The sequence below is a fragment of the Aplysia californica genome, unplaced genomic scaffold, assembly GCF_000002075.1.
Source record: "Aplysia californica isolate F4 #8 unplaced genomic scaffold, AplCal3.0 scaffold00015, whole genome shotgun sequence".
NCBI lineage: Eukaryota > Metazoa > Mollusca > Gastropoda > Aplysiida > Aplysiidae > Aplysia > Aplysia californica.
This window is the reverse complement of record NW_004797285.1, coordinates 1453521-1478928: the sequence shown is the minus strand read 5'-3', so window position 1 is coordinate 1478928 and position 25408 is coordinate 1453521. Positions and strand designations below refer to the sequence as shown.

General features: G+C 37.8%; 1 protein-coding gene across 3 annotated transcripts; it reads right to left on the bottom strand.

The window, feature by feature from the left end:
- Positions 1-154: 154 nt before the first annotated feature.
- On the bottom strand, positions 155-24010 carry LOC101863228 (SHC-transforming protein 1). 3 transcript variants are annotated; one of them, XM_005090299.3, is made up of 13 exons: positions 23704-24010; positions 19156-19324; positions 18536-18606; positions 16576-16636; positions 14870-14989; positions 14145-14198; positions 12942-13120; positions 12386-12530; positions 11590-11680; positions 8993-9109; positions 7511-7680; positions 6600-6731; positions 155-5670 (listed from the first exon to the last, which is right to left on the bottom strand). In XM_005090299.3, the coding sequence occupies exons 2-13, from the start codon at positions 19312-19314 to the stop codon at positions 5533-5535; spliced, it is 1437 nt and encodes a 478-aa protein (XP_005090356.1). In that variant the 5' UTR covers positions 19315-19324; positions 23704-24010; the 3' UTR covers positions 155-5532. The 3 variants fall into 3 exon arrangements, with proteins under 3 accessions (XP_005090356.1, XP_005090357.1, XP_035826980.1); XM_005090300.3 differs by having other exon boundaries at positions 8993-9106; positions 23704-24009; XM_035971087.1 differs by lacking the exon at positions 8993-9109 and having other exon boundaries at positions 23704-24009.
- Between the last annotated feature and the right edge of the window lie 1398 nt (positions 24011-25408).

The window sequence follows — 25408 nt, the reverse complement described above, 5'->3', positions numbered from 1 at the left end:
GCACACTTTAGCAAAAGTATGTGAATAAAAATAAGAAGCTGATTATTTCAATTAAAAATAAGAGATATAAATAAAAAACTGGCCCATATCCGAGTCTGCGCATGTACTGAAACGGGAGCTTCAAAACGAAAGGCTTTTAATTGATACAATTTTACAATACAATCAAATGAACAATGAGCAGTTCAACAATTACCTACTTATGCTGTAACTTTTTCAAACACATTCACATAACATGGGATAGTTCTGAAAGAAAAAACGAGTTACAAAAAAAACGAGTTACAACTCGTTTTCGCATGCCATGAACTGTTGAAAGGGTCCATTATTACTACTACAGGTATTTAACGCACTGAAGACTATGACGTCGGTTGGTTTGGGTTGTAAGCTAGACCCTTTCCCTTTCTCTAGTGAAAACGGAAAAGCTTTCTTACCTGAAAACTTAATTTCTTTTGAATCTTTTAGAAATGTCGAAAACTTGGCTTTCATTCTTTTCTCGAATATCGTATTTCAGTAAACAAACAGATTGTAGGCAAAGTATATGATGTGACTGAGATAGATGAGTTTATACCAGAATATTTTCATGCTTTTGATGCCAATGATAACACTGATTTTAGGAAAATAATCATACCCTAGTATGCTCAAGTACTAAATGATTCATACAAAATTAACTTTTTGAAGTTAGAAAGCTTTCTCCAGTTTGAATTGATCTAAAAATTTGATCACTTAGGCAAAGATGACAAACATGTGTCATTCGTGAAATAGAGCAGCATCTATAATATAATTATATAGCACAATAAAAATAAAAGATAATTTTTCTGGTCTCCGTTTTCAGTCCCATTATCACCCTCATACACTTAAAACCATTTAGCACAGATTCATTATAATTATAGTATAGTTTAATATCTCAAAACGCATTCAATTATACTATAACAGCATACCAAAATATGAAGAGAATTGGTGAACAAATCAATAGAGGTTTAGATTTTTTGACAACTCCATACTTCTGCTCAGTTCCTGGGAAATATACTGGCTCGCCTCGGCCCTAATCATCAGTGCATTCAGACTTTGCATCCCCTGACATTGGTCTCGATAGATTCAGTACAGACCAAAAAGAAGCAAAAACCAGATGGGGTGATAGGAGTAGGAGCCGAGTTCAAGAACACCCAATCTGGGATTCTACATTAATATATATGTCTTCCAAGAAAATGCCCGACAATAAGAGCACAAAAGTAGGTCCCTCCTGCCAACAGGTAAGAATTACACAGGATGTGTAATCTATAAACTTATATTATGGATAAAACAAAAAAACCCAACAACCTGTCAATTATTTTCCTGCCTAACCATTGTAAACCCTAAAAGTCACTAATCTAAGTAGGCCTGCAGTCTATCATGCACATAGAGAAACGTGCATATTAAATTATAGAGTTTCAGGTACGGTACATTTTCACTTGTTTTTAAAAAACACATACAAGAGGGAAATTCCTACATAGCGAAAAGATTTCTGCATCCTGCCAATTTCGCTTTGTAACCTGTAAGTAAACTGTAAGTGTAAAGTAAGTGTATAGCTTTCACATTCCTATCAACACTATTTGGTATAAGTATTTAACGTCCATCTCCAATACGGCCGAGCCAAATGATTTGACAGCTTTGAAAACTCCATAAAACGAGCCGAGTTCAAGAACACCCAGTCTGGGATTTGAACCAGGGCCATACGCTCAATAGTCCAGCATGATACCCACTGAGCTAACGGTGTCCCCCTTTTTCACTATGTGCATGCTAGACTGTACAAAAACAAAGGCAGATCAAACTAAGGAACAGACTGAAATTACTGTCTAAACTTTACAAAAATAAATTGTTATCATACAAATCATTTTTACACGTTTTCAAACAAAGAGATAAATCACAGACTATATAACAAAAGGTTATGGCTTTCTGCTGCTCTTCTTCAAAATCAGGATAAATTATTGCAGTAATTAACAAAAACTGAAAAATTATGGTATCAAAAACAATACTACATGCCATCCTTACAGATCAATGGATACTGGCAATATCCTCATAACCTGATGTTTACCATTTTTAATTTCTTGAGCGATGAACTTTATCTGAAAACAAAATTTCCTCTCGAGACAAATTTGACTAAATTTGCCAGTGTGTATTGGTTCCAAATACTAATTCTATTGAAGGACAACAAATCCCTCCATGACAGATAAGCCATTTTTCCCCCCCAAAGAAATTAAAAGCAACCTTCACCAGTTTACAAATACCTTTTTAACAAATTGGGAATTAACTGGTTGCTTTTAAGGACAAGCGGGCTAACCCAGATTTCGGGGGTTTCCAGAAATCTTGACCTACATCATAAGTGGGCAATTTGTTTGGGTATAGAGAAAACTCTATTTGTCTTTTAAAGAAACTTAACAAAGGGCAAAAAGTTTATCTTCGATTTTCTCAAGACAGCATTTTGCGGGATAGCCCACTTGTGCTTAAAAGCAACCTATAATACTGAATCAAAATTTGTACCTGGTAGTAGTGGTAGTGGTGAATTCAATGAGGTCATTTAAAATGTGCAGTCATTAGAAGGCTAATATATTAAACTTAAATCTGGGAATACAGTCACAATTAATGCTTATGAATTATGACACAACTCACACAACTGATCATCAGTGTCGCTCAACAAGGGTCTTTGACATCTTTTTCTTTGAAGTTTCAGAAATTTGAAGAAAAAGAGAGTGCTCAAATCAAGTACTATGATCTGGGCACTCATATTTTAATAATAAAAACTATAATGAAAATAATGAAACAGAGTGAAACTTGAAACTATATTGTATGATGCCCCTTACTGTCTTTATTGAAATAACAGCTTTATCCAAAAACCCCAAGAATTTGATTTACACAGCTTGTTCACTCTCATCTGACCGTGGTTAAAACAAGATAAAAATAAATTGCTCTGTTTTATCTTCTCAGGTCTTTGCATGGAAGTCTAAAATTTGGATGACCAACAGAATCGAAAAGCCAATTAATGAAAGTCACTGTAAACTAAATTTCCAATATATTTTCTTTGATGTAAGCCTAAAGCAGATTTTAAAAAATAATAGGGTATTTACAGCAAACAACTAAAACATCAAAACGTAGACCTACTTTGATCAACACCACATGTACGCATGTCTACAAAACATGGTCCAAAAAAGGGATGAGTACTTTTCAAGGCTCGCGTAAAGATATCTAGACAAGGAAATCTGCAAACTTAAATGAAAGGACTGGGGATGGCGCTGTCTCAAACTCAAAATGAGCAGGTTATAAGCAATGTAGTGATCCTGTATATGCACACAAAAGGGTAATATAATACAGGGAAAAGTTTTGTGCACATTGGTAAATTAATAAATGAGCTAGAATTTTCTTAAAAATCGGACAGACAAAAGTGAACTGGCGATAGACCCTGCTTGACTGCTTAGGGACTGTCCTTGAAAAACAAAGACATCTGGCCTGCCAGATCACGTAAAAAAGAAAGGTCAAAACCATAAAATACAGCTTTCAAATTTACGATGCGTAGTAGTAGTGGCATAACATGATGGCTTCCAAACATGTAGGCCTACACACTGTACACAACAATGTCTACACAACTGAAAAAATAAGAATTCAAATTTACTCTTGAGTGTAGAGATCGATACTATGCGTGTATAAAACAGTCCAATGCGCTGAGTGGCATCCACACAAAAACTCTTTATGAAAAGATAACTTCAATGGTCCTCGTAGGGAGGTTTGTTCTATGAACAGTCCCTAAATAATCGACAGGTGAAATTGGACTAACGATTTTTCATGAATAAAAATACATTTTTATACTTTTTTTCCAACCAACATCAACTGGGCAATGAATTTCCATTTTAAAACGTCACATTACATAACATAAAAACAGGCTTGTTCAGGAAAATGATAACTACAGTGCTTTTGGGCAAAAATCAATACTCACACTTGACAGTATAATTTCAATTTCACAATGTTCAGTACACAATGAACCCATGCTATGGACAACAGAAGTAAAGATTAGTCCTTCAAAAATCTTTGGGCATCCATTAGCGCAATATTTATAATTCTGCCCCAGACAGTAATACTGTTTTCCTGCAAGCCAGTGCTGGCACCAGATTGTTTTCGCACACCAGACAAGGCCAAGTAAAGGGTGTCTAAACAAAAGACGACCCATTTAAAGGGCAATAACTCGGTCAGTAGTGCACCAATTTTAACAAAACTTAAAACAAATAAAATTCAAACAGGGGACATCAAGTTGATCTGAAGGAAATCCTTTGACGCCTCCGTGAAATATCAAGTAAAATTTTTTAAAACCAAATTTGGGAAAAACGCAAAATTTCACTTCTTAGAAATGTTCAGCTACAAGGGTGTGATCAGCCCGTTCTCGTTTATGGACAAGGACAATAAACCACAACAATAACGTCAGATTGATATCTCATTGTGCTGCAAAAGTTTTGGAGAAGTTCGGGGAGGCGAAAGTGTTAAGCTGTAGAGGCCTGGTTCTACTTGGATGAGAGCCACACCCCAAATGTATAGGGAACGCCTTAAAGGCCGAAAGTTTACAAATGAATGGTCACAATATTCCTTCAAATTTGAGCCCTTTAAATGATTACCTTTGGAGTTTTTTGACAGACAGAGTCTGCGGAAACAAGCTATAAACAATCAAAATTCATTGTTGAACAGGGCGTCCCCAGAATAGACCCAAAAAGATGCCATGGGCTCATTCAAAATTTACAGTGGCATATTGGACGAGCTTGTAAGGAGAGAAATGGTCAACACCTGGATATTTAAATAGCCATCACCTCCTTAGATTTATTTGGCAATCATTTTTTTTTCCTACATCTGTTCTTCAATACACAAATAATGACTATTTGAAAAAAGACCAGTACCCCAGTATGGTCGACTTTAAAGAACTTGCAATGTTTTGAATTTCACTCAATTTGGGTTGAAATTCTAAAAACTTATTTTATTCGAACATGATGGTTGATTTATTTCATTGTGAAGAATGTAATGTCCCCCTGGTTGAATTTCATTTCTTCAAAGTTTCGTTGACATTAGTCTTAAGATGACCAAGTTATTGCCCTTTGAATGGGTCCTTTTTTAAAGACACCCACCATTTGAAGGCCTGTGCCCTTGGGTGCATACAATAGTACAAGTGTCCCCATAAATAATATGTAGAAGGGTGAGAGTGCTACTTTTTATTTTAGCCTTAAATGTTGTATGTTGAACTGACAGTCCTTGTTGCAATGAAAGAGAAGCCCCCAAATACATTCAACCCCATTCACAGACAAACACTGTGAAAAGAACACTATTGTTAAATGTTTCAGTAACATTCTCTCTTGAATTCTTTCAACATTCATTGCTGACAACTACATGTAGTTCAATAAAAACATAAAACCACTAAGCCATTTCATAAGGAGACTGATCTTATGCTCCTTGTTCAGAATTGGTTCACAATATATAAGACATCTCACCACTGCACATTCTCAACACCTGTGAAAGCTGACATCGGGATTAAATAGCTGAAAGGGAGGTCTTCACAGGCCGAACAAGCTGTAGCTCACTTCCCTGAGTCACAATGGGTAAATTGTTCTGTCTGTGGTAGTTGATGAGGTGACTTACACTGTCAAATATAAAGTCTCGTGTTCTGACCTGCAGAGAGAAATGAAGAAAGTTGGCTCCACTTCAGCTGCTCTCATAATCTCACAATTATGAGTCTAGTAGCCTACCTACTACACTACCTATGCCACATATTGGGTACTTTTCATAATGGCAATGATGTATTTTCCCATTCTGACAATTAGTCTATACTGTCAGTTACTTCTCTTGATTTTCTTGAGTATCTTTCTTATTTTTCATTATCATTGTGTACTCAATTACGGATGTGTTGAACATACATTGTCAATCCCCAATGTGTTCGAGATATCCGTGCTCATCTGAACATCACAATAAGGCCGAAAATAATACTGAACCCGGTTTGAAAACAAAAAACTGGCGGACTACTATTACTAGTAAAATAAAGAGTTGACGGATGGGCTTCTTATACTAAATCCAGCTTGCAAACATTGTCTAGAGACAGCCGGGTTTGATTGTCGCATGCAGCATTCTATCTGTCAGGAAGGCCGATCCTAGAGAGGAAATAAGTCATTGCTCCCGGCAATTCCATTAAAATCGCATTTGCAAGGTTAGATTTCAGCTAGCATACTCGCAAACCCCCCAGGGGCGAAGGATTTGCGATTTTCAGTGTATTTAAGACTTTTTGTTTTTCATAATTAAAAAAGACTGGCGAGCATGTGTGTATTGCCATCTTTTTCGCAAATACAACAGCAATGCTATTTGTTGTTCCCTAGACAGCGCCATTGTATCAAATGAGGTCAATCCCCAAAAGTGATGGAATGTCGGGTGCAATATAGAGTTATACTTTTGTATCCTTCAACCACTTTCAGTTTGCATACACCAGGCGGACGGAATTAGTATATTTTCAGCCAAAATTATCAAATTATCCAATATGACAATTAGGCTCACTCCATTTGACATAATATGCTGTGGTTCAGGACTAGTATTATGGCTATGGTACTTACAATTCCCTCAGGGTCAACCAGTAATAAATGTCTGGGAGCTCCTGCTTGCTTGCCACTCAGGACAAATTGTCCTGGGCTGTTAGAACTTTTCCTTACGAGGAAATCACCATCAAATTCAAGCATGGACTCAGCCTGCAAAAGAAGCAGATTTTTAAAGTCTCAAATGAGACAAACAGACTGACATGAAAGATAATTGCATATTCCCTTAACTTTCACGTCAGCCAAATATATGAACTAATAACTTCACAGCTGCATACATCAAGCAAGTGCTAGAAGATCTCAATGATGGGAACACTGAAGAGAAAGTAAGAGAAACAGATCACACCAGCAAATAATAATTAGGTAGCGTAAACACAGCCTCGAGGGCGCTCACGGCCTTCCGAGCGCATGATATCGGTGAAATCGGGGAAATTCAGATAGCTGTTTCTTTGCTCTTTCGCTATAAAGCAGTAAGTGCTGTACACCTTGTAAAAGTTCAGCTTTTCCTTGTTACAGTGGTGACGCGCGTCTTTTCATTATTGAAGAACAGTAGAGCTTTGAAAGTGCTTTCCCGTGGTATATTTTTGGCCTTTGGCGTTTAAATAGAAAGCCTTTTAAAATACTGTCAAAGTTTTCAAAGATAATTTTTTACACAAAATATGTAAAACACTGGCTCAAAAAAGATACCAATAGAAAGATCAGTTCATTTTCTATTAGAATAAAGTAATCGGCTTGGAATTATTTTTCATCAATCCTTCCGCGCAACTCCGAAACATGTGACCCCCCACATAAAAGAGACAATTGCTGTAATTGTAGTGTTATATTCAGAAGTACCCTCTACACAACATTCTCATCTGACAATTGCTACTTGCAAGAAAAAAAAATGTCAACATTTTCCCCAAATCATCAAGTGAGATATAAAATTCATTCACCTGTTTACGAGGCAGATCTCCATGATACCACTCTTCAAAGACAGGCTCCAATGCTTCTGTAGAAGGAGATTTATTCTCACGGAGATCCATCTCAGCCCCTTTGTGTGACTTTTTTGAAGAGGCAGCAGCAACAGGTACCGGAGGTGGAGGTAGATCAACACTGAAAGGTTCTGCATGAACACAAAACATAAAGTTATAAAGATGGGCATTTTACACTGGTTCCCAATACGACATTACACTCACTGTAACAAATGTAATAAATAATTTATCCACCTAGCATGAAATATGGCCCGATTCATTGCCAGCTTGGCTCTGATTTACATCTAAAAATACAATAGACGGTTTCCAATGAACACCACTTGGCCCATTTATAATGTAATAGGGGAAAAAAACAAAACAATTCCCTAAAGGGAGAAAATTCAAGTCCCACTTCCATTTAACATACCTTTTCCTTGCCACTGCCAGTCAAAAGCAACCAAGCCACATAGGCAAGATTGCAAAAATGACAATCTCAGAAGAAAAAAAAAGAAAAGTAATAAATACTCTTAAATGACACTTGGATTTTTAAAACGTAAATATGGATTTTTTAAAACAACAAAAACTCAATCTGGTAAAATGCATTGAAAAAGAATAACAATAACTACAGTTTTACAAAAAAAATATTTTCAAATTATACTTTACTTTCTCCATGACAATGCAAATTATGTCCATTTCATATGAACAGATCTGATCTATAGACAGCAGATGAACCAAATTGTAAACCATTAGCTGGTACACTCAACAATGCAGTAAAGGAGCTCTCATGGCTAAAGGTATGGTGTTCACCTCTCATTCATTAGTAAAGGTCCCAGGTTCGAAACCTGACAGCAACGGAAAATGTTAATCTCTTTAAAAAAAGTTCTTTCACCTCCTTTGATCTCCACCTTCTGCCTCCCCCCCCCCCCCCGGCTCCGGACTCTTTCTGCTGCTTTTCTGTTGCTTTTCTACTGCTACTCCCTGGCTCCTTCTTACTGCTGTCTTTCAGCCACACCCCTGATCTTAGGGTAGGTAAGATCTAACACATAGCCTTCATGGATAAAGGTGAAAAAATCTCAAAGGCCCTTTGTGCAGCCCCCGTGTGTAAGATCTCTCAGTGGTCTTAAAATCGATAGGATTAGGCTTCGGCCGTCACCCTGGCAAAATTAAAAATTAATTCCTACCAAACTGAAAATGCTCAATGTGTCCTGTGTGCTCATATGACCTTATGCAGTTGCGAGCACTGTGAAACACTTATTAAAGAAAAGAATAGTGCAGTAACTTTTGTCTTCATGCTATCACTTCCGATTCATAGTAAAGTTGAACACGCTAAGTTGCACAGAGCCAGAAAAAAAAAAATCAAAGCTTTCCAAGTGTATCCTCAAATGATCTTAGAAAAAAAACTCTGATCGTTAAAAATTTTTTTTTAAAAGGCTGAAAGATTGAATTTTTCTACAGGTGACATACCCATGTCAAAAGCATCAATTTGGCTATTTTGATCTTGCTCTGTGAGATGCTTGCCCCTATTGTCATACTCCACACCTTCCACTTTACTCATACCAGCCTCTCCATTGGTTTTTGCTGCTTGAAAAAAGAAAGGCAAACATAAAGCAACACATGAAGGAGCAAGCAAATAAAAGGAAAAGGTAAATTGCGGAACTAAGAGTAAGTAAAAATGAACCATATCAATACTTTACCTGTCTGGAAAATTTCCAAAAATCTAAGTCTTTCCCATGAATCTGTTTTGTGATTATGCTTTGAAATGTCACATGATCACTTTAACATATCATTGAGCCAAAAGCCCCCGCCTAAGAGTAACTGCCTTAACCCCTTCATTGTGCATCCTAGGACTGTCGTGGGCAATTCAGTAAGACTATAAACATAACCAGAGGACCACAATAACATAAGACTGACAGATTAAGCAGTGTACCAACCTTCTTACTAAAGATGGGAAGGCAAAAAAAACTATTATGATTTTTATAAAGGCAGTACACTACTTTAAGTTACAGACATTGAGAAATACATATATCTAAGTGAGAGATCATTTTTAAGTTACACTCACAATATTAACATAAAAAAAGATCACACATTGAAATCCTAGTCTGGTCCATCAGTGTATCCACGAGAAAGGCATTTTACACAAATTTTCCTTACTTAAACATAACAGTACAATATTTTGTTTGCACATTTGTGTTAACTGAATGCTTTACAGAAAGTTCAGAATGTTTTAGAGTGTTATAAGGTCAACTTGGGTAATAATAAATAGTAATGTGCATAAAGCCTACTTTGCATAAGGGATGCTCTATATGAACACTTTCGGGACATAACACAACACATCCATTTTTCAGGTTTTGAAAAAAATGAAGATTTCTGTTTTCGCCCATTTACTCAATAATATTGAACAACTTTGGTTTTAGAGTAAACATGATGTGAAGCTGAATTGATATTTGTCAACAGATGAAATCAAAGTTAGATTCTTATACTTTAAATTGATCAGATCTCCACACATTTTTGACAACACCCAGCATTACATTATTAACCCATAGCACCCGAGCTACGAATATATTTGTAGCTGCCGCGCACTTCCGTCCACCGAGCTACAAGAAAAGTTGCATCAAAATACCAGTCCACAAAGTCGAGTCTGAACCACTTATTCTGGTTTCTATTGAAAGTAATAGGTCGCTTGTAGCTTGTAAAAACTTTTGCAAGCTTGTTCCGATCCAGTTTTTTTGTCAGGTATGAGTAAGTTTTGTTGTTTTCTCACCGCAAACTATGACAAGAAAGCGAGTACTGAAATCTTCATGGACGAGAAGAAGAAAAAAACTGCCACACAAAACAAGTGCCACTGCTATTTTTGTGTTTGTTGAAATAAATGAACCATGTTCTTAATTTGTTTTATGTATAAGCGGCAAAGATAGTGAAAGTAGATCTAAATTGAGAAAAACAAGGCAATCGGATTGATTTTAGTGCCTTGAAAACTTCAAAGAAAAGCTAGATCTAGACCATACATTTACTATAAGTTGTTATGGCTAAATCGAGTGCCGATGAGTCACAGTTGGACGAAGAATATACTGTTTTCTTTGCTCTTTCCTTCATCTTTCTCTCTAATAAAATTAAAAGAACATTTAAAGTAAAATATAAGAGAAATTTCATATTGATACCTTAAATAGTTTGGGTACAATGCGCGTCTAAGTTTAGTGTGTCCAGTTCACACCGATTTTCCCCCCGGCTCGCTGCAAGCCAGGTGTACACAAGTGTACTGCTGCGGCAACGCAGGGTGAATTGGGTTAAGGAAGGGAAAGACCCGCTGACAAACTCTCATTGACCACAAGCAAAGTCACATGCCTCAAGGAAAGGATTTCATTGGCGCGCAGAAGACATGTCCCTGTATGTCAAAAAAAGTCTACAGCTTTTGTCGCATTTTGTAAAAAAAAAAGAAAAAAAGTGCAACTTTCTGTAGTACTTTTAAGAGGAAGAATCATGTACTGTGAAAAAAAGTTGATAATGAAATGTGCCTCACCACGATGGTACTAGTTCGGGCTAAACTTTAAAAATGGCATTTGTAGCGCAACTGTTAATACAATTTAACTTGCTCTAACAACCACCAATTTATGACAATCACCTGCATCAAATAAGTCCTACTTCTCTCCTTGCATTTTTTTCTACATATACAATACTATCCAAAAGGACCACAATTCTAAGATGACAACTTTTCTCCTTGACAAGGGATGATTGTCTTGAACATGTTTGACAGTATGCCACCTATTATTATCATTGCCAAAATGCAATTTCTTATTGAAAGAAGAACGTAACTTCACAACTTGGCTGAAGGTGCAAATGGGAGCTATACAGTGGTAAGAATAGTTAGCAGTAATTCAAGTCATGCATACTGCACTGATGTAACTGATGGTGAGCAAAACATTTTTCAACGACTTTTCCTTGGCAACAAACAATAAAAAGGGACATAAAATAGAAAAGACACTGCTGTAACCAATATTTTGTTGATGTGAGTAATACTGTAATAAGAGGACAGCCTCTATGAACCAATGATTCAAACACCAAACCTTTGTTATCATATAAGCCACCGGTCCCCGCTGCATCTTCCTTTGGTTCATCATAACCTTGGTCTTCCTTTACAGTGGCATGTGTTCCAGTCTGAAACCAGAGTTACAACACCCATGATGGATTTTAGGGGCACCCAATTCAGTCACCCATCAAAATATATCAGGAACACATTTTTTGTTTGCCTCACAGACAAAACTGAAACCAAAACATTTAATAAATTTACTGAGAACAACAGAACTCTCTAGTGATCTACTGTCACCAAGCATCCTCTAATCACTAACCAGACACCTGAGAGCTGAGATGACCCCACTATAAATGTCACAAAAATTTTAGTTTGACGATGAAAAGCAAAGGAAATAAACAGGAACAAAAGAAACTTAACAAAAACAGTACGGTAAAATGAGCTCTCTTACATTAATAATTTATGAACTCATCTCCCACAACTTTTAAGGAATACAAAGTTGGAGGCATCATTCTTTTTAAAACACACCATTTGAAATGCCATCTTGTCCTTCTTCATAATACTCATGCGTGTTTATAATGTGATGAACATATCGCCATTGATTATGCAGTGATGAATGAATGTCTCCTTTTGAATAAGTGTTAATTAATCTAAAGAGCACTTATGAACATTCATGCATATGTATTTTGTGTTTAGAGTATTGTAAAATGCCTTCAGTTGTATTGCACAGGAGTGGGTATTATGGAAACATTATTATTATTAATATTATTATTATTATTGACATATTGATGTCAAGGTCAAGGGGAAATGAATTTATCTCTAATTACACTTACAGTACTTAGCTCTGGTCGTGGAGGCACTACCGGGGTTGCTGCTGCAGCTTCCATCCCAGGCACAGGAGCAATTGCATCAGGATTGTCATTGTAGTAATCATCAGCATTTCCCCACTTTTCATCCTCAAATCCTGGATTGTCTTGTCTGAAAAGTTACCATTCGGATAAACAATCTGTAAATGTTGTGAGTATCAATAAACAATTTACATTGCAGCATTTCTGATTACAACAGTATTGATTTTATACATTAAATATTTCTATACATTAAATTGTCTTTTCTTTTGTTTCAAATCACACATGATCCTAAAAGCAAAAGAGCATTCTCAAAAATAATATCACATAAAATGAAAGCATTTGCTTTAGATGAAGAAATGGCTAGGTATCCAATAATAAATGTTATAAAAATTATAAAGAACCATGATAATCCAATGTGCTCACAACAAAACGGTATGACAAAATAACCAAGAAATTTTTCTATAATTCCATTTTGAAAAAAAGAACGTAAAAATATCCCCTTCTTTGACATGACAAAGGAAGCATGCAAGGATAAAAATACCTGTCAGGCAACTGCACAGCTTTAGGTTGCTTTTTCAGATACTGTTTGAACCTCAACTCAAAAGCTTGGCCAATTGTGGTGACAACATCCTCAGCAAGCCCACCTCCACACTCCAACACATGACAAGCTCTGCCATACTCAGGATCTTTTGCCACATATGAGACAAAATCCAAGGTGTCCTGAAGTAGAAAAAGACAGGAACATACAAAGCACTTTGAGAAATAAACATACAATTTAATTTATCAATAAGACATTATGAAAGATCTCTATTGTTGCGTCAGTTTTATTCCCCACTTTAATACTTTAATGTACAATAACTGAATTAAGTGTAATCTCAACTTTCGTCATTGTAATCTGAACAGAGGAACAGTACAATTTTTAAAGAAAAGCAGTTACTCAAATTAGACTTAGATTAGGAAACTACTCATTTGCTCATTTACAACTAGTACTAGCAACTCGGCTAAAAAAAACCCAGACGATTACTCGTGTTATACTGCAGTTTGATTTTTCTTCCAGCAACAAATGTGATCTAAAGCTACAATGATCGTCTTTTTGTGTAGGTGTTCTTTGTGTATATTTACTAGAAAGAATTGTCGTATGTCGATTTTGCCAGCATGTATGAAACGATTTAAACTTTTGGAGGTACTCCGAACAATCAGGGAGTGGGCACTATAGAAGGGATCTTTATTATTATTATTATTACTATCATTATTATTAATACTATTATTATTATATTCCTATGGACATATCAACATCTCGATTTATATTTAGAGGGAAATTCTCTAGTTTTTCTGTCATGCTGAAGACAAAAACCCCCAACGACAAAAAGTCATCAGAGTGAGTGACTGTGAGACAGTATTTGTCTTAACCAATTTATTGAACACATTGTCACTACCCACATCTTACCCCAAAACCAGTAAAAACAGAAGTGCTGCCGACCTCAGTAAACATCATGAAGTAATATGACAGAAGGTGTGGTGTCTGTCTCACAGTGGCCATTGGCAGCCTGGGTCAGGGCTTTTTTTTGGTGTGTTTTTTTGTGTAAATTACCATTTTTAAATTTTGTTTGTAAATGACCATTAATTATCATTGGTTACGACTGGCAAAAACATTTTAGAAAAGCAGAGATTTTGTCACAGTAGTGAAACCCTTTTAAGTCTTAAAAAGTACAATGAATAGTGCATTAGAAAATAATCTACATACCACATCTCCACCGGATGCAAATGAAACAACATGAAGAGGATGATCAGCAATGATCTGAAATATAAGATATCAGAATTATTACAATCCAACATCTCAGACCTGTTTTAAGTGTTGCAGACTGTCACATTTAATCTAAATAAGTACAAAAACAAAATATGCAGACGCTACAGAGAGTTTGACATTAAAAGCTATTTCAGTTTTAGTAAGCATTTTACGGCACTTGCAACACAATAAGGTCATGTAAGTGTCGAAGATTAGAGATGTTACAAGAGAGAAACAAAAAGAAAAAAGGAGGGGAGATAAAGACGATAGATGTATGATAGGAAAGAAGAAGAAAACCAGCACTTGCCAACCACCCACTAAAAGCAATTACAAACTGAAAAAAAAAATCCATATATAATGTAACGTACAGTTCAACCTTCTCTAACAACTGCCTATCCAGGACAATCACCTGTACAATTGACCATACCCCACTCCCCCTGACACTGCCCACCAGTACCACCTTTATAAGACCAACATTTTTCTCCTTGACAATGGGTGGTTGTCCTGGACAAGTTCACAGGATTCAAATTAGCAGACAATTGAAGGAAAATATAACGGATAAATTATTCTGGTACTACATAAGAACCCCATTAGGGTAAGGAAGAAGTTGAACTTACAAAAGGTCATAAACACTGAAAGTGAAAGTAGTGAAAGTTCCAACAACACATCAAAACGACACATACCTCGCCTGACTCCATGACCATCAGGTTAATACTGTCAGTGGTAATTGTCAAATTCACATTGGACCCAGCGTATTGCATATGCGGTAGGTCGCCCATCATCTTTCCCAGACGGCGGTCAATCTATCGATTTAAAAAATCCCACCCGTCACTGAAACTATATGTTTATATTTATACTGCTAAAGGAACAAATGACACATCACATAAGTTGATCAACATATAATGTGTTTGCTCAAGTTTTGGTAATGCACAAATAAATCATTGTGAGCATCCCAGATGCCCCATCAGATGCTGCCCTGCATCAGATGCTGCCCTGCTGACAATGCGGAGAAGCCAATAATCAAGACATTTAAGACGATGTATCGTTACCAGCATCTTTTACAGAGACAACCTTAGCCTACACAAGCCAGACTGACCCAAAAAGTGCTTTATTTTTCAGGTTTCAGCGTTAGGGTAAGATTAAGGTTTAATGTTATGCTTACAGTATTATCAGCGGTATCAGAATCGTGTAATATCTTTGATTTCCTTCGACCTTTAGGTTCACAAATTTTGGAGTTTGCTTCAGAAATATAATATGACGCCAGGTACTTATTCTAGCAATATCTATTTTGTTGGCTCCTCCATGGTAGCCAAAGCAAAGAACTAAGATCAAAGCTTTGGTACCTCCGCAGTGGAGCTTAATTTTTCAATCTCGGATGATCTCATGCATTGTGTTTATACTTCTAGGGAGAAGTTTACAGTTCATTTAGAGCGTCAAACGTTCTAGAGCAAAGAGTGCCAGCAATCAACAGTAATCAATACTTTTGTTTTCTAAGTGATTCTATCAATAAACGTCTCCTCTAAAAACAGACCAAGGCACTGATATAAACACATTTAATACTTCACTGACTAACATACTTTAAGGGAAGGTCATTTTTTTCTTCTTTTCTATTGGTAAGTGTTTTACGGCACTCGCAACTGCGTACGGTCATATGAGCATGCAAGATACATAAAACATTTTCAGTTTTGGTAGGGATTAATTTTGAATTTTTGCCCAGGTGGCGGCCGAAGCCTATTTAAATCGATTTTTAAGACCACCAAGAGATCTGCAACTTACACATGAGACTCTGAAATCTGTCATTTTTTTCTTCTTTTTCTATTGGTAAGTGTTTTACGGCACTCGCAACTGCGTACGGTCATATGAGCATGCAAGATACATAAAACATTTTCAGTTTTGGTAGGGATTAATTTTGAATTTTTGCCCAGGTGACGGCCGAAGCCTATTTAAATCGATTTTTAAGACCACCAAGAGATCTGCAACTTACACATGAGACTCTGAAATCTTTCACTCTTATCTAAGAAGGCTAGGTGTTCGATCTTACCTACCTAAAGATCAGGGGTGTGGCTCAAAGACAGCAATAAGCAGCCAAGGAGTAGCAGTAAAAAGGCAGAAGAAAGAGTTAGAAGGAGAGGGGGCAAAAGGCCGGAGGGGGCAGAAAGTGAAGTGTAGACGAAAGCAGATGTCAGATGTCCTAACATGATTAGAGATCAGGAAAGGAGGTGACAGGAGAAAACTATTTTAGAGAAGAAAATTTTCCGCCACTGTCAGGTTTCGAACCCCGAACCTATTGGATGAGAGGCGAACATTGCGCCTCTTGATAACGAGAACCCCCAGTCATTTTTCTCTCAAAAGCGGTAAAAAAATAACAATACACAACAGTGAACATTACCTTTTTCTTTTTAGATGCAGTTTTCAGACCAGCAGCTTCAGCCACCCGGTTTATGGATTCCCTGGACATGACACAAGCAGTTAGAAAACAAGTACAAATAAAGCACAAACTTAAACTATTTAAAAGATAATTTTGTAAAGTATCATGCACAAAAGACACTGTGATGCAAATATACTATGACAACTTTGCTGAAGACAAGAGGTAGCCTACAAGGACAAAAAATTTTGGAGGACCCATCATGTAGAAGTTCCACACTTTAAAGATCCTTGGTTCAATGGCGGTGGGTGGACCAAAATTTGGGTGGGGCTTAGGTTGCTGACACTTCTTTACCACCAAATAGTATAGCAAGCAATAAGCCCTAAACTAAACAGTACTGATTTTTCTATACTCTCGGTGAGCCACAGTATTTTGAGCAGAACCATTCAAACAAGAAGAGTCACCTTTGTCATCCCTCTCTTTGTTTTAAATTAGATTCTTCTGGGTGAAAAAGTTGCCTTAAAAGTGGATCGACGTCATTTATAACTGTTAAATCTCAGCGGCACAAACACAAACATACACACACAGCACTTCAAACATATTCCCTTTATGACCTTGATTAGGCCGTGTAGTTGCATCTAACAAAGGTCCAATGAGCCCGTAGGTATCTGTGTCATTGCGGAAAAGTGTGCCGTAAACTTTCACCCTATTGTCAGGGCTAGGAGAGCGTGAGCCCTCAGTACAGTGTTATTTTTTTCCCCCAGTCCTCTACCTTTTTTCAAGAAGTTTAATTAAGGAAGGGCCATGGGAATGGGCTTATCTTGTGCTGATCCCTAAAGACATTTGATTGGCTGTTAGGTTACTATAGTTGTAAGCGGTGACAACAATGATTGGGTAAACGAGCAAGCCGCTAAGCTGATCACTCTGTGTTCATTGCGAGCAACCATAACAGTTCCAACTGCTTATTTCAATATTTAAGAAACGTTCATTTACTTTGGGATAGAGTTGGGGGGGGGGGAAGGGGCTCAAGCCCGTGAGCCCTTCACTACTCACCACCACTACTTTGGTTGTTACAAAATTGAAAAAGGTAGGCCCTTCAAGCTGTTGTCAGGCAAAATTTTCAACAATTAAATTGAACCCATAACTGAAGCCACTCTGGTCAGTATAAATGTTTAAAGTGCATTCGAAAACGTCACGCAAGGGATGATTCTATGTTCTATGTAGATGAATCAACGGCACTGTGAGATAAAGATCTTAAAAGAGAGTTACTAGCTGGGCTCTAGTAGCGGCATGAGAAGAAGAATAAGAGGTATAGGAATCAGGTGCCTGAGCAATAATCAATTAAGTTCAACAAGTCAATGCTGAGGGTAAAGCATGAACAACGTACAACCTCAAGGAAGAAGCACATTAATACAATTTCAGTCCTGGACATTAAAACACTGGGGGAGAAAAAAGAGAAAAAAAAAGCACAAGAATTTTACACAAATTAAAAGATTACACACAGGCCTACACCTACATGCCTGGTTTTACAAAAAAAAGATTTGTTAAAACTCGTTCAAGCAAGGAGTTGTAAATTTGTTCATTGAATCAGTTATTACTTAAATATTCAACAAGACAAGAATTAGCACAGCCTGTATGTTACACTATGAAATTTCTGTACACACACGGACACATACAAACAAACACACACACACATAGAGAGACGAAGAGAGAGAGAGAGAGAGAGGGGAGGGGGGAGAGAGAGAGAGGGGAGAGAGAGAGAGAGAGAGAGAGAGAGAGAGAGAGAGAGAGAGAGAGAGAGAGAGAGGGAGAGAGAGAGAGAGAGAGAGAGAGAGAGAGAGCGAGAGAGCATGCGTGCGTGCGTGCATGTGTGTATGAGGTAGTGTGGTGAAATCAGGCGCTCGTCAAAATAATGAAATGTGAAAAATCAGCATTTTTCTAAACATGCACAATATTTTTCAGATTTTCATTTTTACATTCCTACCTTGCAATGGTGGTTCTGGTATCGAAATCAAGAGTTTTCATGGACTCTTTTATTTCCAGGCAGCCAATGTACTGAAAATTTTAAAAAAAAGAACAATACATGCACTAGAACATCCACACACAGCTTCTATATTAAAGACAATGGTTACCCCTACCATCTAAAGTCAACAACTGCTCGAGGAGCGCTATCCAATTAATCAGCTGTGGAAAGGATCACTGAGCGAACACAAAAGTGTTCTACAGGAGCTATGCAAAAGGACCAAAATGGCTAGCAGGGACCCAGAAAACAAATCTTGTGTCATATCAGGTACAAACTGAGGAGCATTGTGGGTATCATTTGTTGACATCAAGACCAATAACACCTGACAACTGCCATACCACCAGCTACTAGTACACCACTTAAAGATTCTGTTACAGTCTCGCAACCCGAGAAAGCACTGACTGCTAACATAGATCAACTATTAATGTGTCAGTTGTTGCAGAATTTATTTAGCTTTAAAACTGAATGCTGCATGAGTGAGTAGTGCAGAGTATTAACACTATGATTGGTTGATTATATTTTCAAGTTTCTTTTGGACGCCACTGTATACAAACAATCTTTTTTTTTAAAGGTTATAATACCCTGACTCCATAGCAAATGCCAGCATCTGGAGAAAGCTGGGCATCTGGATGGATCCATCCTATGTCTGGTTTATTCATGAAGCTACCAGTGCGAGACCACTCAGATGTTGAATTATTAGAAACTCCTCCCTTGTTGTTTTTCTTCTTCAGCTTGTCCATGGCTTCATATCTGTGAATCAATAAGGAGACAAATTGCTGTTGTGTGGAATAAGCTCACAACAAGAAAGAAAGGCTTCATCTCAGGGACAGAGAGAGAGAGAAAGAGAGAGAGAGAGAGAGAGAGAGAGAGGGAGAGAGAGAGAGAGAGAGAGAGAGAGAGAGAGAGAGAGAGAGAGAGAGAGAGAGAGAGAGGGGGAGGGCAGAGAAAGAGAGGGACAGAGAGAGTGAAAGAGAGAGAAAGAAACAGAGAGAGAGAAACATGGGTCTCAACTCAGAATTCTAAAAAAGGAGGGAACTTTTCGGGTGATCGCCACAGAAGCCCATTTTCGCAAAACACCCATTATTATTATACTGTTGAACCCTAGAATGCAGAAATAAAAACCATCAACTTATCAAAGCAAGGTTATTTCACACCAAGTTGAGGATCTGAGAGATAATTTCAAGTAAGAGTCACGTACCAAAAATTTACAATCTTGATTATGTGCAGAAAGTGCGACTTATTTATATTTTCCCTTCATCATATTCGCCTGTATAAACTATATAAAAAGGAATATTGTTTTTGAGCCTAGAACCAGAATATCGACTGTCATAATTCATATCATATATATATATATAACCAACTTTGGAAAATAAGCTGAGATAAAAAAAACAACAAATCAGGACGGAAATCCTATCATACATGGTTGGTTTCATCCAAGCAGTGCTGATTATATATTTTTTATCTTCTTTCTGAGTGCATTCATGGGAACTAAATTGTATTCCAAGTCTGTCCCATTACTTTCGTCTTTTAAACTACACTGTACGTTTTTTTATACTCATTGTCTGGTACCTGGATAGTTGAAGGTCAACCACACTATGGCGATATGCCATAATTCCTGCCCAATCGCCCACAGTCTACTGATAATTACACATCTTATGTAGGCTAGCATTAGTCCCTCCTAATAGGCCATGGTAAAGACAGCGCTTAGGGTAATTTAAATTTGACCACAATATGTGGCGTTTACAATTGCGGTGTGTGAGTGGGTGGATTGCTCCATTCTGTGGGGTCCATAAGATAAAAGAATTTTGCAGTTGTAAATATTACGACTGACTAGCAAATAAGTCGCGACAGCTAGTGACCTGAAAGGAGTATTTTTTAAAAATCAGGGGTGATCAACCCCCATCCCCCTCGAAACCCCACTACCCTCTTAACCAACTCCTGCTTCACCCCCCTCTACCACTGACAAACTGCAACCACCAAAGCATATAATTTTTTTAATGGCTAGAGATCATACTAGCCTTAATAAATCAGAAACATCGCAGCAAACCTATAAAATAAACCAGTTGTCTGATCAATTCGGCAGCAGACCCTCAACTAACCCAGAAACATCACAGTAGACCTTCAACTAAACTGTCACATGAACCTTTTTTCTCTGTTTCCTTCTAATGAGAATGGTGATCTTGAGGCCAAAGGGGTGTGAGGTAGGTATACTCTGAGTGGACAAATGGAGCGTCCAGAGAAATTTACTCAGTCCCAGAGTCTGATCAGATGGCAGAGTGTCATGAAGTATAATACTGCATATATATATATGCAATTTCTTACAAATCTGAGTGGATTATATCAATTTGTCTAGATGCAGGCAAGTTCTCTATACTTTCCCTTTGACAGTTTTAGTTTTTTTTGCCATTTTATGAACATTTTTCATACCCCGTTACTGTATACGTATTTCACAAGATCTAAGAAAAAATTAAGCGTCAAAACATGGAAAATCATTCTGTGGTTAAAGAGTTAAGTAAAAGCGAGGCCTATGGGGGTTGCTTTTTAATGGACCTAGATTTAAAATTTGGGAAGGACATTCATAACCGACGATCCCAACAAACTAAACACAATAAAGAGAAAGGACCTAACCCTAACCATAACTCTGGCAACCCTAAGCCACACCCTCACTGCCTTACATCCTCTATCAGTTTCATAGATTCATAGTGGTCGCTCGTTAGGTCTTCCCAAAATGTGCCTTGACATTTCATTTTTAAAGAAAGTCCACCACAGTCTACAATAATAATAAATACGAAGTGACTATTTCTCTGAACGTTCAGGAAAATAAACTTGAACTCTATTTCTCCAGACGGTTTTCGTTTTCAAGATTTTTTGGTTATTTGCGAGATTTAGGTGTGATCTTCCATTCTGCCATTCTGCGAGGACTGGGAAGAAGCATTTTTTGCATCCAATTCAATTTTTAGTGCTAGAGATTCAGATACTTCAGTTGTGGTTGGGGCAACGTTCCCTGACGATACTATTTGAAAATACCTTCAAAAGGTACTGCGAGAAAACAAGACTGATCGACCTTGGCAGTAACCTACTTTGCATAAAATTTAGTCACCCAGAAAAAACTAACATCCTTCATGAATGTAAAAAAAAAGGAAGTGGCTATTCTCACCCGGGGTGAGAATAAAAATACGATATACCTCTCACCCCGGGTGAGACTTGCCAGCGTAGGCTATTCTCACCCGGTGTGAAACAAGACCTGTTTTTCCTCATTTTGGAATACTGTCTATCGGTGTGGATGATCAAATTGATAAAAGCCAAGAAAAAATTACGTTTTAGCACAAAAGTAAGCTAATTTGATCGTCTTCAAAGATGCTATGGCTATTTCACTTTTTGAATTGAGCCGAACTACGCGGGTCGCCATTTTGTTTTGCCCGGAAGTTCTTGCAAGATCTACTCCTCCCCTCTCTCTCTCTCTCTGAATACGTCTATCGGTGTGGACGATCAAATTGACCAAAACAAAGTTTAAAAATAATGTTAAAAAACATTAATTTTGGTTGTCTACAAAGATGCTACGGCTATTCAACTTTCCGAATCGAGCCGAACTACGCGGGTCGCCATTTTGTTTTGCCCGGAAGTTCTCGCACTATTCTTCTCTCTCTCTCTCTCTCTCTTTCTCTCTCTCCACTGCCCACAGACAAAATTGCACGCTTTTAGGCTAATACTAACAGTAGTAATAGATCTAGAGAACTTTTGTTCACAGCACAGAATTCTATAATTCTGTTATAACAGAGTAGAATTCTGTGGTTCAGGGCGAACGCTTCACTGGTTGGCCTAGGCTATAACGGTGAACGCCCACCGGGTGAGAATAGCCAAAAGACTCGCCTGCGCTATTGTAACCCCGGGTGAGAATAGAGGTTGCCAAAAAAAAATCCCTCCACGCCCCCCCCCCCTCCCCCACACACATGATGCACACTCACACACACACTCGCATACACACACACATGGGCCACTCCATTCACAATTATTATCAACAAATCTCGAGAACGGAATCTGTTCGGAGAAATAGAGCTGGAATCTACACCAAAAACGGTCTCAATAAAATCTCCTGATACAATCTGAGAGACACCTTCGACAAATAGGCCTAGAATCTAGATCGAAGTGGCTAGGAAAGTACGGCTAGACTGATAGTCTAGCCGTACTTAAGTACGGCTAGACAGCCAGTCTAGCCGTACTTAGATCTAGGTTTGGCCCTATCGACTCAAGCCTGTTTAGTACACAGGTCTCATTAGATCTAGATCTAGTAATTATTCAGGTTCAAATACATGCAAGTCAGTAAAGGCATCTTTTCAGTCTTTTGGTTTTATCTTAAATATATACAAACACTTTAGGCATTGCTAACTAAAAATTTCATTTACAATTTAGCCATCAATATTAAGTACGGCTAGCCTGACAGTCTAGCCGTCCTTAAGTACGGCTAGCCTGGCTGTCTACCCGTACTTAAGTACGGCTAGACTGCCAGTCTAGCCGTATTATCTTAGGAGGCTAGGCCCTATTAACATTAGAAAACAGGAGGTTTAAAATACATGCACTGTCATTAAGGCACCTCTGGTTTCGTCTCAAATGCAAATACTTTAACGTACTGCACACTAAAAATGTATATACAATTCAGTAGGCCTATTTTTTGTAAATGGTCAGTCTAGCCATCATATTAAGAATAAGTACCGTTAGACTGCGAGTCTAGCTGTACTTTAAAAAGTACGGCTAGACTGCCAGTCTAGCCGTCATTAAAGTACGGCTAGCCTCTTCCAATCTAGATTTAGATCTAGACTCAGAGGAAAGGCCATTTATGCTGTACATAAGTTAGACAGGGGAAGTGGAATTTCCCTAAATTCTAAATTAGGCTAGATTTTAGGCCTCTAATTAATCTTAAAAAAACGTTGGTGATCGTGCCTTCCAATCCCAGATTGCCCGGAAAATCTGTCAACACAAGACCAATTAGATAATAAAGACTTAAGTTAAAGCTGGATTATTCTATTCTAAAAATTCTACTCGTATGATAAGCCATGAGTATGAGAAAGATCTTTATCTATATCTATATCTAGATTATGACAATGAATGAATGTGATCACAGTCGAACTCACCGTAAAGGCAGGGACCATCATAACAACAACAGATGATCTGTCCATTGTTTGTTTTTGTTAAGCAATCAACAAGAAGTACTTTCCCAAAAGTCTAAAAACTGATAAGAAAAAAAACCCCACAGGGCCTAATGGCTGCGTTGTGAATCGTTAGACTTGGCCGTTGTCTTCACGTTCGTAAGAAAACAAGCCAAGTATCTTAGAGAAGAATCTCAAGAACACGGAAATAGGACCTAAAGCCTAGACTTGGGCCTACAAAGCAAACTAGCATGAATAAAATCAAACAGCCAAGCAAAAAGACTTGTGGTGAAGATGATGGCAAAGGCTACTTTTCAAAAACCATGAACTCTTCAAAGAAACGAAAGAATTGCCGAATAGCAGGACAAGGACCGAATGGCTTAGGCCCCTAGCAATCAACCGAGAGGGGAAAAAAGACAGCAGTTACATAGGTGGTTGACGTGTGCACTGATATTCTCAACTAAAAGGGACATAATTTTACTTGTAACATAAGTAATGTGTTACATCAACACCACCCCCACAATAAATAAATAAATAATTAAATAAAGCTACTCAAGTTCAAGACAGCAATATTAGAGGTGGTTGACATGTGCCTTGGTTCTCCAAACGGGGCATAATTTTACTTGTTAACATGAGTAGGCTAAAGTGTCACATCAACAGCCCCCACTTCAAGCAACGTTTGGCTTCCTCCTGGTCCGCTCGTTTTTGTTTGTTTGTTTGCTTTGAGTTTGTTTATTGTTTGTTTGCCATTGTGATCTGAACACTTCAGAGGTGTCTTCGGTTCAGTTGCAGGATTCTGTTTCTGTTTTCTTATCTCAGAAAAAAAGAGAAATAGAAAATCTGTTTGCTCTGACGTCAACGTAGCCTACGTGCCCCCAACGGTTTACATTCAAAGAGTGCCTTTGTGTCATGTTAGGCGTGCCTGACACACAAAAAGCGAAATTCGTCTGTGGATACGGAAGTACGCAAGCGAGATGAAACGCTGTCTCGGTACATTTTGTAATGGGCTCTTTTCAAAGCAAGTCAAGTGACATTCACTGCAGGCAGACGTTGAGGAGAATGGACACGACAGAAACAATCGTCTCAGCTCATTTCTTGTCTACCATGAGCGTACACGTACAGCATAGGCTTAGTATCACAATAATTTGTGCTTTTCAGTATTACTAGGTATTTTTCATAGAAACATTTTGTGAATAGTCATCCTTCTTTCTTTTTAAAAAAGTTACATGGTGACAATGTGTAGTAGACTATACAAGAGCATGAGCTTCGCTTTTTGCTTATGCGTGAATGAACGTGCTACAATATCTGTACATTCTTAGGCGCAGATTCAGAAAATGAGACATAAAATTATCTGTATTTAATACAGAGGCCACTTATTGGACAGTGAGGGATGGGGACCGCCATAAAAACATCAGTTTCACTCAGAACACACCTGTAGGCAAATAACTATAGCCTATGTGATGCGCATGGCGGCCAATGCGAACTGGTATCTTTAAGTGCTGAACAAACACAAGCTTCTAAAAGTTGAAGCGAGCACAATGGAAAAAAAATAAACAGCAGATGACACAATTTTCGTTCAGGACAAAATTGTTGCGTATGTGAAGGAGTTTGTGTATTCACGCGCGCGCGCATGTGTGAAAGATATCACAATGGCTCAAGATACGTGTTTGTATGTATGTGTGTGGGGGGG